The sequence below is a fragment of the Symsagittifera roscoffensis genome, chromosome 1 (assembly GCF_963678635.1).
Source record: "Symsagittifera roscoffensis chromosome 1, txSymRosc1.1, whole genome shotgun sequence".
In the NCBI taxonomy this organism is placed as follows: Eukaryota; Metazoa; Xenacoelomorpha; order Acoela; family Convolutidae; genus Symsagittifera; species Symsagittifera roscoffensis.
Window position 1 is genome coordinate 3,099,693 of NC_087062.1, and position 14,898 is coordinate 3,114,590.

A 14,898-nucleotide genomic window follows, 5' to 3' on the forward strand; every position below is an offset into this window, starting at 1 on the left:
GACGCTAAATAGGCGGAGCTGGACAAATCACACGGTGATTGGATGCCTAGGCCACCCATTTTACAGGTTAAAGATGCTTGATTCCATTCACGATCCTTAATGAGGACATTGCTGATTTTCTGTACCGCCTGTCTGATGTCAGAGTTTATTTGTTGCACTATGTCGGGGAATGAGAATGTTGGAGCAGTTCTAAACAAGTACATCAACTTAGGCATAGCGAAACAATGGCGAAGCAAATAAAAGGCAACATGTGATGGTAGATAGTCAAGGTTTTCACAGAAGAAGAAGAAACAATGACAGGACAAAAAACGTCTACAAGTCAACTCTTTTGATTTGATTCAAAATGTTAATAGTTTTTCAAGATTTTTATCAACTTTGTTTCGATTTACATGTAATGGGAATTTATAGAAGTTATAAAAAATGGCGGGTAATTTCTGGGTTCGTTGATATTAAAACTCGAAAAAGATAATTTTTTAGTTATAACAAATCTAAACAATTGAACTGTATTTTTGAATTTGGAAATTTTCCATAAAGACAAATAAAAAGCGATAAGCAACTGTTTTGGAGACGTTTTTTGTCCTGTCATTGTTTTGTAGTTTTTTCGTCCTGTGACTGTTTTGTAGACTTTTTGTCCTGTATCCAATGTATATTTGTCACTAAAAAGATCGATTGTTGTGGTTTTTAGTCCTGTTTTTGGTAGTAATCACGTTGTCTGATATTTACAATAAATCACATACAATTTGGTTCTAAACCATCATGATAAAAAATTAGCCAATCACAGTTGACCTCTAAATTACTGAAATTTTAGTCCCAAAATATTTTTGGTTTTTTATTCAAAACGTACATGTCTAAATCGAAATTATGACTCAGAAACTTCCAGACAAATTAATTTTAAAATGTTTAATTAATTTTAGAGGTTAAAAGTATTTTAATCTTAATAGTAATTTAGAGCTTAACTGTGATTGGCTAATTTTTTATCATGATGGTTTAGAACCAAATTGTATGTGATTTATTGTAAATATTATTTGTAAATTGATGTTTTATCGTCATTTAGAGTAGTTTATTGTAAAAATCCTGACGATGCACATAGTTGCGAAAACGTTTGAAATTTACTTTTTAGCGAAAATTTCTTCAATTTTACTTGTAAGTTCGTGATAAACCAAAAAGCGAAGAGCTTGAAATTCCAGCTGTTTTCCCATCAAAGGGCCAGTATAAAAATTTTTAATGATTTTCATCAATGTAATGAGAATTTTTATAGTGTTTTTTTTATCGATACGTAAAAAATGGCCGATTTTTATTTGAGTTACCGAAATGTTTCATATTGTAGCAGCTAGCTCCCTGTTCCACAGCATTAACACCCTTAACACAGGGAAAAAAAATTTATAGCGCAGATCTTAGTTGGGAAATTATAGATAGGTCAAACAACCAAACAAAATTGCTAACACTAGAGGCAATACATATCAGGAAAGAGAAACCGGGCTTGAACACGCGCGATGAGTTTAGGAGCAGGGAGTTAACACTGAAAATTTAGTCCCAAAATATTTTTGGTTTTTTATTCAAAACGTACATGTCTAAATCGAAATTATGACTCAGAAACTTCCAGACAGGCATTTCGGGTTCGGGTTCGGGTTTTCGGGTATCGGGTCGGGTTTTCGGGTTTTGAGACAAATTTCGGGTTTCGGGTCGGGTTTCGGGTTCAACAAATTTTCGGGTTCGGGTTCGGGTTCGGGTTCGGGTTCGGGTATTCAATTATGTCGGATTTCTAAAACCCGACTTTTGTTTGCTGTTTTCGGTTTCGACAAAAACTTTCCCAATTTTTCTTTTGTTTGAGGTTTTTTACTTTTTTAATTTTTATTTCTATTTCATTTCTGAACGCGATTGCATTGTACGATGAATGAAGAGTGGCGGATATTTGAAACCAAAAATCCAAAGTTGAAAGACAAGTTCCTGTGCGGTTTCATTGACAAGAAGAAAACAGAAGCGCGGAAGTGCGTTCGTTGCAAAAGTGTATTTTCATGTAAAAAGAGCAATACGTCTGACATTGAGAGAGCGTTCAGTTATGCAAAGTACTTGAAGAAGGATATTCAATCGCGACTTAAGACGGAGAATTTTACACGCAACGTGTTCTTGAAACTCACCGAGGAATGCGTTTAATACGTACTTGTACGTTTCCATTTCATAATAATACAGCTTTGTATTTCCGTTGAACTTTTTTGTTTTCTATATACATTCCCATTTTAACACACATTTATTGCATAAATATTGTTTTTACAGCTATTTTTATTGTTCACTGTAAGAGAAAGTTACACTCTAAAAACGCATCAAATTTATTGCGTCAACGTTCATACCATTTAATCTACCTGAAAATCGGGCATGTCGGGTATCGGGTCGGGTAATCGGGTTTTGAGATTTTTTTCGGGTTTCGGGCCGGGTTTGAAATGAATGTCGGGTTCGGGTTCGGTTTTGAAGAAACCGTCGGGTTCGGGTTTTAGCTTATTGGGTAATCGGGTTTCGGGTTTGAAAAATGTCGGGTCCCGAAATGCCTGCTTCCAGACAAATTAATTTTAAAATGTTTAATTAATTTTAGAGGTTTAAAGTATTTTAATCTTAATAGTAATTTAGAGGTCAACTGTGATTGGCTAATTTTTTATCATGATGGTTTAGAACCAAATTGTATGTGATTTATTGTAAATAACATTTGTAAATTGATGCTTTATCGTCATTTAGAGTAGTTTATTGTAAAAATCCTGACGATGCACATAGTTGCGAAAACGTTTGAAATTTACTTTTTAGCAAAAATTTCTTCACGTTGTCTGAGGATCCCAGACTCAGGTATCTGGTTATTTTCATATAGACGAAAACTATGTAAAATTCGTTTGGCTGATAACCTAAAAGCTCTGACACGACGGTTAGTCCTTAAATAAACCAAAAATCAATTGGTTAGGTCGAGACGCTGAAAAACGCATAGAATGAATGTAACTGACCTCAGCCTGTTGTCAATAGCAACTTTCTGTCTTCCGTCGCTCTGTAATTTCTGGGCGAATGTTACATAGGATGCATTTGACGCTTTGATTATAACTACAATTGTAATAGTTTTTGGTAAAAGTCAAAAAATGTTTTATTTAAGAAAATTATGATGAACCAGAAACAGTTATCGGCTCCACGAAATTTCAAGTTTGGCGAAGAACTTAAATGTTGTCAGCCATGTGCTGCCGTGCTCTTGGCGAATTGCCTTTCTCTTTACTGTTCAGGGTGTTTGAACCGCTTGAAAGTCTCTAAGAGATGTTCTGGCTGTCGCGTTGCCCATTATTGTGGTACACAATGCCAAAAAGACGACTGGACTCTACACAAAAATGAGTGCCAGTATTTGCCGAAAACTGCTTCGTTTCCGAAGATTCGTCTCATTAGTAGATGTATTACGACTCTAATTACAACAAAATTTGTGAAATCTGAATTTGTTAATCTCTGTTGTCACCTCTCCGATATGACAGAGAACGATAAACTGGATTATATGAGCGTTGTTGAGATTCTGACCCTTGTGCACGGTGAAAACAGTCTGAAGTTGGTTTTTAAAACTTCAAAGTGTTTATTGGAAATGATAAATCAAGTAGGCGTGAATGCTATTACAGTGGTAACTGAGACAAATGATCCAATCGGGCATGCCTTGTAAGTTAAATTGTTCATTGTCCACCACATTAATTTAATACAGATTTCGAACAGCAGTGTCACAATAGACCTCGATTTGTTCTCGGTTTTATTCATTTTAACGAAAATGAATATAAATTTTTGCACAGCATAAATAGTGTTCTGGAATAATTTTTATACGAAAATCATTTTTTACGGAAATTTGTAGTCTTTAAGTGTTTCTAAATTTTCCTACCTGAGTTTTGCTGGTGTAATTGCCGAGAACTTTCTTTTGTTTTGATAATGTGTGAACTCTTTGGCAATGTCTTGCTTGAAATTTCAGAAATGTTTCGACTCATTTGCCAAGGTTTTACCTGTAATTTTTTTGCATAGTATTCTGCCATTCATTGTTTTAAGAAACTTATCCTATTGTCTAAACATTTTTCATGTTTTTGAGATTGCATCAATGGTTATTTGATCTTATGAAAAAATGTCTAATACAAAGGATGCTGTCTTAAGAAATCGCTTCACGTTTTTGTAAAAATGCTATGGACACCTAGTCGATTTTTATAAGATTGTTATATCTGCACTGTTTTGTAACTGAAAATGATCACCGATTTTGAATCCGAGCTTTGATTTTTGGTGTTTTTCTAGCATAATCAGGTTTTATAAGTGTTCTAAAATTGTAGTTAATTAGGTTCCAAGGTTTCAATTTTTTTGTTCTTTTATACATATTTAATGAAATAATTTTTCTTCATTTGTCGGTTCATCTGCTTGTAGTGCTAGTTATTCTTTTTTCCATCGCAAGTGTTGTATAGTTTAAGGAAGTTGTATAGTTAATCGCTGTTGTATAGTTTAAGGAAGCTCCGTTTGACTTCTGTGTTTAGCTTATCCGTTTTTTACACCAGCAAGCTTTTTGACCTAACTCGCAAAAAAGTTCATTATTTGGTGGCACTGTCTTTGTAATCATGATCGGTAGCATTGGAATTTTTGTAGCATCTGTTCTCTGCTTTATTTGAGGTTAGTGTTTGTGATTCATTAAGCGTCCGTGGCTGAAGGGTTAATGCGGGAGATTTATATTCTCTAGGTCGCCGTAGGTTGCACTTCGAATCCGAAACCTAGCCGATTTTTTTAACGCTAATTCGAGGTGTATTTCTACTTTCTCTTATTGCAATTTATAGAGCTGATTTTTGTCGTGTTCTCGCTAGAGTTTAAATGTTGCTTTTCGAAAATGAAGACTTTTGTTTAAATGTTGCTAATGAAGACTTTAAATTTTACATTTCTTCAGAAAAATTTGCGAATTGCAGCATTGTTGTTTTATATCTTGAATATATTCTTGAACCAGAAGAAGCTCGAAGATCCGCGTCCATCTTTTTAACAGTTTTTTTAACTTACCACAGCAAGTGTACTCGTAATCAGGAAAATATTCTTCAACAGTTTTTCTTACGAATCTAGAAAAATTAAACTTGCCTCATTATGGAACCCAAACATTTTTCAGGTCTCTTCTCACTTGGTCCGACCTTGCTTTTTAAAATTGCGTGGAAAGTGATTTTTTTAAGGATTACTAGAGTTTTCGGGCTATCGTTTGTCTTCTCATTTTTTGCGCGCTTGTTTTCCAAAGCGAAAGCATGTGTTTTTTTCTTCTGATTTAAGCAATTTTATTTATAAATGATAGTCGCTCCGTAATTTTAAGGTAACAAACTGTTTTGTTAATCACCTTTATTTTTGCTTAAATTGGTTCGATTCATGCAGTTTTGACTTATCTACTTCATTTTTTGTGTCGCTTGAAGGGGAAGAAAGGTTATAATGCGTTTGTGTGTTTCAGGAAAAAGTTGGCATAAAACCTTCGAATTTCAACATTTCATAGCTCAGAAAGCATTTTATTTTTGGCTCAAGTGGCGTCTACCCAATTTTTTTGGCTTAGTTGCCGCTCGGTAAATGGTTTCAAATACTTTTTAACGGCGGTGCTTGTGTTTTTTGTCATGGTTTCTTTCAATATACCATCATTTGAGACAAGCGCGAAAAGTTTGTACATGTAGTTTTGTTCCGAATTTCTTCTAACTAATTTCTTCGACATAGTGTTTATCGTCTCATTTTCTGTCAGCTAGCTTACAATCTTATGTTTGTGTTGTTTTGCAAGTGTTGCAAAGCTCCACTCCGCATCTGTATTACTCAAATTCAAAGAGCTTTCGTTCGATGTATTTTTTTCGAAAGTTAGAAAATGTTCAAAAAGTCCATTTTTTTCGGTGACTTGTTTATTGAGTTTTCCAAATTTCAGCGGGTTATTTTTACTTTTTCCAACCAATCGAATTCAATGTGTTTCTTGAAGGGATCTAATTCTGAAGGCTTAATGCAATTTATTTCAAACCAAAGGTTCATGGAGTCATCAGTACGACAAAAATATATATATATATTTTTTTTTCAGTTTTTTTTTGCAGACCAAACAAACCAATGACTCAGCTTAATCCAGTTCTTTTGTATTAGATATCCAGAAGCGGCTTCAATCAACCATTCTTGTGAACCCAATGCTTTCTTTGCCTTCAGAGGAAAACTGTTGCAGATCAGAACTCTGAAGCCAATCGAAATCGGAGAAGAAGTTTTTGTGTCATACACTGATCAACTATTCTTCAAGCATGAACGACAAGATTCGTTGAAAAAACAGTACTTTTTCACGTGTCAATGCACCGAATGTACAAGTGAAGTGCGCGAACAAAAATTCAGAGAAGTCAAGTGTCAAAATAGTAAAAATTGTGCTGCAATTATTGACTCGAACTTAATTAAATGTCCTGATTGCGGTTCGAATGTTGAAACGTTAGATTTTCCAGATGCGACTTCGTGTAAAGATATTAAAAAACTTTTGTCGAAACTGGCATGTTTAGAAAATGTTTACCCTGATACGAATTTAAAGATGCACAATTTGCTTCTGAAATGTGAAGAGTATTTATACGAAAAATCGTTCAAAGAAGTTTTGCCCATAGAATTGCGACTGTTGAAAAATTTGGAATGTTTCTTTCCGGGTCATCATCCTATCAAAAGTTTGCAGTGCTTTCGAGTTGCTAAGGTTTTTTCTTGTCTAGAGCAACTGGACAAATCCGTCGAGTATTTTGAGAAGGCTTTGAAGCTCATAGCTATAACACACGGTACGGACTCTGACTTTTATTCATCAGTTTTGGAAGAGTATCATGTTGATAAAAGAGATTTATTGTTTCTGAAAGAGAACTCAAAGAAATATTTGCAGAAAAAGAAATGAGACTGAAATATGATCAGAAGCGTATTAAATGCGATATATGATTCGATATAAACATTGTGGATCTATTTGAAACTTTTCTTATTTTGTATAATATATTAACTGATTGAAATTGACTGTTTGGTTTTTGTTATGTTGTTCAATAAATTTATTCAAATCGTAATAATTTAGTTTTACTTTATTATTGGTTTTCTTTGGTAAATCTGAAAAATAACAATGCGGCGTTTAGGTTCCAATTAATAGGAAGTTGGTAGAATTTTCTTTGGTTAAATAAATTGGCTAAAAATGTTTATTCTTGAAGACAAAATTTACAGAATGCCTAGAGGGATTATCGAAGAGCATTTCAGCTCATTGAGTGGTAAACCTGATGAAAGTTAAATTAAAGTGGATCATGTAAAGTAGGGTGAGAAATGTCTAAAACAGGAAATTATGAATATCCTTGTTGTGAGGTATAAACAAACTTAAAGCTTTGAAACCATTTTAGAAAATTTTTATTGTCCACTATTTTTATGAAAAAAATTACCAGATCATTTACCAGAGCAAAAAATTAAAGAAAAGACTGAGCGTATTTGTTATTGATCTGGCAGCTGTATTTGTTCTGTTTTTTTTTTCGGATAACAATAAACCTTTAGAAGATGCTCGGGTAAAACGTCAGTGTGAAGGTTCTAATACGTTAGAGCAAATTGTTTTGTCAATTTTTTTCAGCTGCGCAAACAGTTTTTTTGCTAACTCGGACGTATAAAGTGTATGAACAGTAAGAAAGTGGTGTTTTCATGAGACCGCTATTTTTTCATTTTTGCCCCTGAAAAAACCGTTTTTAAAGTTAAATATATACGTTTTTCCATACACAACTAGACCGTTTTCTAAAATGGACCTAGCATAAGGTTTGTAAAACACTTAAAGTTGTTTTTAGAGAAAAGACTTCCTTAAACAAATTCCACAAAATTGAATTTCAGATAGTTCGAGCTGGAAAAAAAAGAATATGAACGAAAAATTGCATGTATTAATAAAGTGCAGAGAGGTTGCTCGCTATGAGCTGAATAGCTTGTATGTTGTTTTATTCCGCCGTGGATAAATGATATTAACTTAGCTATACTTTAAAGAACAAAAATTTTGCTCAATCGCACAACTAGCCTAGTCGCTTTGTTAGTTACGAAGAGCATCTCTTAATGACCATGTTAGTTATGAAAAGATGCTCAAAATTAATTATGAACTGACTGAAAAAAAAAAGCAATTGGACTCAATTGGAACCAAACCAGAAGGGCATTTTCTGGATGCAGTAGACGGAACTGCATTTATGAGCCAGCTCTTTCGACAAAATCAAACAGGGATTTGGAACATTGATTGTTATGGAACCATCACCATCGTTCGAAAACTCACTTAGGATAGTTAGTGTGAAAAAAAACGTAAATTATTTGGGGCTGAATGACGACTTCAGTAAAAAGATACCAGACCGACATATCTCATGATAAAATATACCACTCCAAAATATCCCATGTACTGAAATTGTCTCGCCATAACGTCTCATGCGAATTAAAAGATCCTTAGTTTATGGAAAACAAAAGTTTACTATCAAAAAGTAGCCATTTCAGCCTTGATTCAAGCTGCCATAATGTTTTTTTTTAAAATTAATTGCCAGTGATTGAAGCTGCAACAAAAATTATCGAGGGTAAAATATGGAATCATTTTGGTTAGTGAGAAGAACTACCAATTCAACGCGAAGATATGATGTAGTCTTCACGGCCGGAAGTTGTCTGCGTAAGGAAAAAAATATTTTGAAAGAAAAAATGTTTGCACATTAATTAAGCTTTTAAAAACTAAATTCATGATAGTTACATTGTCGCCTACTTCCGCGCGCCCTCATACCAAAAAAAAAACGTTTTTAGTTACTGAAATGTTTCAATAAGTGAAATTTGGTCAGAAACTTTTTGAACAGGAAATTGATAGTTTTGCTATGGTAGTTTAATCGGTATTTTCAATATTATATTTAGACAATAACCATTTGGTTTTTCGAATTTAGTAGTGACACAAAAGATGACCAATTTTGCATAACATTTCTGAGCTTCTGGCAGTTTCTTTTTGAGAAAAATGACATTTTGTGCTCCGTTGATTAGTTTTGACCAAATAGTCGTTTTTATCGCGTGCATATCCATTAGAAAAAACTGGCACCTCAGGTTTTGGAATCCCATTTTGCACACTCTTTTTTTATGGACGACCAATTAATTGTTTTTTCAGGTTTTTTTTTAAACCTTGGCAGCAGTAAGCGTATTGAAATCATGTACAAGACTGTTTCCCGTAAACTTTGTTCAATGACTCCTCTACTGGGCTCATTCCACTCCTGATCCTCGCAGTTGGAAACGCTGCAACTGAAAATTTTACACTTGCAAATCTGTAAGAAATTGTGAAGTGCTTTTTAGTGAACCGTAGCAACTTCGAGACTTTGTGCCAATTTTGGCCTAGGGTTAACCTGGTTGCCCTTATACCCTAAAGTCTGGGGTTCGAGTCCCGGTCGGACTTTTTTTTCAGTATGCATGTAATTGAAAACTTTTCATGAAAAAAATGAATTTTCGTACTTTCGTTTGTCGGCTTTCGTTTTGTCGTCTTAGTTGCTACATGGGGGAATTTTTGTTCTGTCAGCAATTTCCATCGTAGATGCTAGTGTTAATGGCTTACTCTTTTAGTTTGTAAAACTAATAGCCCTGTTGTTCTATATTTTTTTCTCCAAAGTACTTTTTTTCCATTTTGTTTTTAACGTCTCATTTTCTATTCGCAGCATTTTAAATATCCGTTACAATCGAATTTTTTTGTTATATAGGTTGTAGTTTTAGTTGATTCGATTTATTAAATTTCATTTTTTTTCGATTTGTCAGTTGTTACTTTTTTGGTTGTAATATGTTTTGGCCCAGTTTAAATATTTGTGGCCTCATTTTGCGCCTTTTGATGAGCGAATTAAATTTGAGTCTGAATTTTTAAGAGTGTTGAATGTAGTGAAGACTCTAATATAGGTCTTGCTCATTTTTTTCCAGGAAAAGTCTTAAAATGTGCATAAAAGTCTCTAATAACTACAGATGTGAATTCATACATATTGATGCATTTATGAATGCACTTAGGTATATATGCACTTTTTGAGTTCAATTGAAATTCATCTGCTGAAAGTGACGTAAATAGCACTCTCCAAAACTTTACCTGTTGATCCAGTTTTCCCAAGTTTGGTTAATGTTATCAAAAAAGCGGCAATCATAAATCGCTCTAGAGATTCAAAGAGCTTAAAAGGCATCTATTTTTTTCTTTGAAATTCGAAAGTTGATTGGTTATGTTTTCCAATTGTTGATTGTAGTAGGTTTTAGTTTTAGCTATGTTTGTAATTTTGAATCTTTTTTGATTTTGTTGGGTCGAAGAGTTTCTGTTTTGTTACCGCTTGGTAAGTTTTCTCTCGATGCTAATTTCGCATTTTTTGTCCGTGTATAACTTCTCAAAACTTGTTTTTATGGCTGACTATAAAGCTCTTTGTTTATGAATTGTGTATACCATCTCGCATTCAGTAAATAAATGGCACTCGTGGATACTATGTGGAAAGTACAAGAATAATTTTCCAAATAGACTTGGACCAAAATGTTCGGTTGATTTTCAGCTTATTGGCTGTCGGCTTTAAATCTGTCGCCTTACCTACCTCTACCTAATATTTAATCTTTTGTGTCCTATAAACTTCTGATATTAAAATATCCGATTCTGAGGCATAGAGAGCCATTTTTCAAACATTTTTGATAGTCAATGCAGATCAGTGACGTTGAGCATTTTTTTGGCCTAAATTCAAACTTATTCAGTTAATTGATTTTTTGACCGTTTTGGTGAAAAGTGGGTAAAAAGCAGTTTTTGATGTCAAATTGAGCAATTTGTTCAGGCGCGATAAGTGGACCGAACAGTAAGAAAATCTAGCCTAAAAATTAGCATGAATTATATACTAGTTTCAGCTGTCTTTTAGCCAATTGTAAGAAATTTTGCTGCATTTTTACAAGTTCAAACCAGAAAGGCACCTTGCTGAAAGTTTAGGTAAAAGTGTCTTCAGCATGATGACAAGACATTGCAGAGAAAAAGAGGTGAAGGATGAAGTGCAGAAAGAATCTGACGCCAATTGTGCAGAAAAAGCACAATTGAACTAATTAATATAAGAACTAATGATAAAAACTAAATAATATCTGAACTCGTCTGCAAACTCATCAGTGTTGAAACAATTGAAGGACTTTGATTAGTGGAAAATTTTGAGGCTTTTGGTCATGAGAACAGCCCTCAAAACTGTTTAAACTCAAACTTCAGATTAGCAACTAAACGATCAACTCCAGCGATGCTGTAGTTTCTGTTTTCACATATCATGAAAACTTTATAATATATTTTCTACATTTTTTTTATAAATTAATACTTCAAAACGAGGGATGTAACGAGTGGTTTTACAAGGTTAACTATGAAGACCAAAAATGTTTGTCATGGCCTAAATAGTTCGCATGCGAACTTTCGTAACATTCAAATAATGTGAACAAAATTTCATTAGTAAAACTTTGCAAGTGCGAGGAGAAGGAAAAAGAGCTATTGACATAGTGAGTACTTCAATATAATATGTCTTGGTGCTTTTTTTCAGGAAAAAGTCTAAAAAGTTGTTCGCGCTCAATTTTGATTTTTCGCGGTTTGACTTTCGATTTCTTTTTCATTTCACTTAATTTCTTTGGTTAAAAGGAAGGCAAACTCCACTATCGAACAGCAAGAATGTAGGATCAGTTAAGTAATCCCCCCGCCCCCTAATGACCAACTGAGCTATCTCCCCCAAGCAAAAACAGTAATACGCTACAAAAAAACGTCAGCAAACGCAAGTAGATGGTTGATGTGTTCGTAGCGCGCAATCAGTTGACCGAATGAAGTATATTTAATATGAGCATCGAGATAAATTTTGAAAAACAAAAAAATCGAAATATATTTAAAAATTTTTGTAAATTTTTGTTTGGGCGACCCGACCATTGCCCCATCAACCAAAGCAAAATACCAGGGTTTTTGCTCTCGCCTTTTCCTTGAATCTGAATAGCAAAAACTGCTCTCCGCAGCACCTTAATATGGTACGCAAGAGCTTTTCCTTTTAAGTTTTGGCGTTCCGCATTCGTTAGATAATCTGGTTTGTGATTTCATATCATTCAAATTATTTTCAAGTGGTTATAAACATGCCTCAAGTACCTATTGAGCTCCCCCCCACTGGGTTGCTCAATTGATCCAGAATGTAAAGGCGAAAAACGTGAACGAATTCTAATTTCGAAAGTGGAAATGAATCATCAGATTTCTCAGCGAAATAAAAATTTACCTATTGATTCGGTTTTCTCAAATTGGGTTAAGTGTATCAAAAGATTATGTATGATAAATTGCTCTTTGAATTCAAAAACCTTTACGTCTTTACATTTTTTTTCTTCAAAATTGCAAAGTTGAACTTTTTTTTAAAAAAAAAACAGGTCAGTTTTTTTGTATCCTTCGTTTATTACTCTTTTCCAACTGTCTGTTGGCTACGTTTACTAAGGTCGCTTGATTTTTCTATTTATAATTTATTTACCCTTGGGATTAGCTGAACATTTTTGATTTTAGTTATTTGCGTTAAAAACTCACCGCATTTGGGCTCATGAACTTACTGTAATAATAAATTTAAATACAATGACTGATTCTTCCCATTTAGCGCATAAGTAGCACCTCTGCGTAGTTCGACGAAGGGCAGGTGTCGAATCAGGGTTGGTCCTCTTTTTCTTAGATAACTGGAATCTTTCTGCTTTTCGGTCTATTGGCTGGCTCTCTGCCAATGCTTGTCGGCATAGTTTCCGCAGCAAGGACTTTTTGGATTTTTTTTCTTACATTTTAATGCCATTTTCAAATTTCGTAATGGTAAGGCTTTCTTACTTTTATGTAGGATTTCTTTAATATAAATTTTTCATATATACTTTTGAATTTGTAAGAATAACATTGAACGGCCAAATTGTGCACTGGATAGGCGCACAATTTTGTGTCTGTATGTTCCTCGATTCCAGAGACAAGTCTTTAAAAAAGGCGTTTTTAGGCACTTTTTGGAAAATTGATTTAGATCAGCATAACTGTAGAATTATTTAGGCTGAAGACATCAAAATTTCATAGAAACGAAAAATATTTGGCGTCCTTTGCGAAAACATGGCCATGAGACGCTCAGGTTCTTTTTTTAAGAAAAAAAGGCAGAAGCTATTTCTTCTGAATCTAAGAAAAATTTTAACAGGCATAGAATTGAATTTTTTTTACTCGCCCTCCTAATTGATATGGAAAAACAGGCCAAAAATGATGTTCTATCCTGGGGTGGAACTACGATTTTCTCGAGGGGGAGGGGGAGTTATTTTCAGAAATTGATTTGAAAAAAGAGGTCAGAAAACTTTTTTGGTTTTTTTTGGAAAATTTTCACCAAAAAGTTGCGTTTTTTTGGCGCGCGCTCACCTCTCAAAATTAGTATTTGGCGCTAAAGGCGCCTTTTCAAAAATTTTGGGGTCCGTCAGCCAAAAATGGATATCTCAAAATAGTACAAAGTGGAGACCCTTCGGGTCGGCAGGGTGTAGAATCCCTGAGGGAGGAGGCGTCAAAACCCGCCCCAAAATCCGCTACTGTGTTTTCGAGACGGTCGAAGCATACCTGCGATTTTGTGGTCGAGAAAATCAAAACATGAAGGAGCCTCTCAACTCGGGTAGCGAATATTGATCAACTTGCAAGAATCCGAGCTGGACTGGAAACGACCCGCTCAGAGAATCTATTCGGGAAATTTTCCACACCCCCCTCCCCCACCCTTTCAGAACATCGACTTGGCTTTTTTGATTTTGACTGGTTTTGTTAACATGTAATCGTGGCTGCGATGTAATGTGAGGTTGCGATGTAAGGTATGAAGAGCAAATCTGTTCACAATTGTTAGTTGACCGGGTCAAGGTTTGTGGTTTTATGATCAGAGGGTCGCAACCAAACTTGGGTATTTTCAGACTATGTGCAGACCGAGGCAATGTGTCCGCGACCAAAGGAGAAAAAACCGCAGGAAAGTTAAACGCGACCGTTTAATTGCATTTGCATTATGACAACGTGCTTTTTCCAAATTGAAATTGAAATGTGGAAGAGGCAAAGAGCTTTTATTCACAGTCAAGTCGTTGAAGAGTTTTATTTCTAATTATGGTTTTGGCAACTCAAACCCACCCCCCCCCCCCCCACCCGACACGAACATCATGGCCTAATTAGTCTGCATTTCAACTTGCATGACAATCGGACAACGTGAACGAAATATTTACTTAAAACTTTTGCCGATGGGGGAAAAGGAAAAAGAGCCAAAATTTTGTTCACATTGTTGGATTGTTATGAAAATTGACATACAGACCAATTAGGTTTTGACAAACATATTTGGTCTTCATAATTAACCATTTAAAACCACTCGTTACACCATAAAATTCATAATCGCGTGAGATGAAGAGAGGAAAATAGGAAATTGAGCCAAACAAAAGGACTATGCGACCAGTGAGGCTCGAACTCACGACCTTAAGATTATGAGACTTACGCGCTGCCGACTGCGCCATGGTCGCTGATATCCAATGAAACTTCAGTTTATTTGATTCCAAATATGTAGGACGCAAATCGATTAAATTGACAGCATCAATATACGGCTCTTTTCCAGCCCCCCTTTAATTTTTTGTAAAATTGATTCGATTAAAATCTGTTTAAGATGACTTTTCATGTTATAAACTGCAATAAAACATGTTAGCGTGAACAGGCCAACAAATTTTACAACTTTTTCTTCATGCATAATGCCGTGTGAACAATTTTTGAACAGTTTCATTTTGTGATTTTACGGGGGGGGGGGGGGGGTTACTGGAAGAACTCAATATACAGAAGGAATGTTCAGTTGATTTGAGTCCAAATATGTAGGCCGCCAATCGATTAAATTGACAGCATCAACAAAAAAGCGTCAGTATACTCGATTGTCAAAATACTAAATACTAAGCGCGTATGCG

General features: G+C 34.8%; 2 protein-coding genes and 1 non-coding gene across 3 annotated transcripts in view; 1 reads left to right on the plus strand and 2 right to left on the minus strand.

Annotated features, from left to right (window-relative positions):
- Positions 1–14,898, minus strand: part of LOC134854239 (cilia- and flagella-associated protein HOATZ-like) — a 269,680-nt gene that overhangs the window by 94,555 nt on the left and 160,227 nt on the right. The gene's annotated exons all lie outside the window — the stretch shown is intronic.
- On the plus strand, positions 3,132–6,989 carry LOC134853614 (N-lysine methyltransferase SMYD2-like). The gene is made up of 2 exons (XM_063869619.1): positions 3,132–3,666; positions 6,109–6,989. Exons 1-2 carry the CDS (start codon positions 3,134–3,136, stop codon positions 6,872–6,874), a joined length of 1,299 nt encoding a protein of 432 aa, XP_063725689.1. The 5' UTR covers positions 3,132–3,133; the 3' UTR covers positions 6,875–6,989.
- Trnam-cau (transfer RNA methionine (anticodon CAU)) lies at positions 14,397–14,469 on the minus strand. The gene has a single exon. It is a non-coding gene; the product is annotated as a tRNA-Met (tRNA).

Excerpts from the sequence above, each read along its gene's own strand:
- LOC134853614 (XM_063869619.1), top strand. The coding sequence starts at position 3,134 with ATGATGAACCAGAAACAGTTATCGGCTCCACGAAATTTCAAGTTTGGC. Across the intron at positions 3,667-6,108 it reads GATCCAATCGGGCATGCCTT|ATATCCAGAAGCGGCTTCAA; the intron begins GTAAGTTAAATT and ends CTTTTGTATTAG.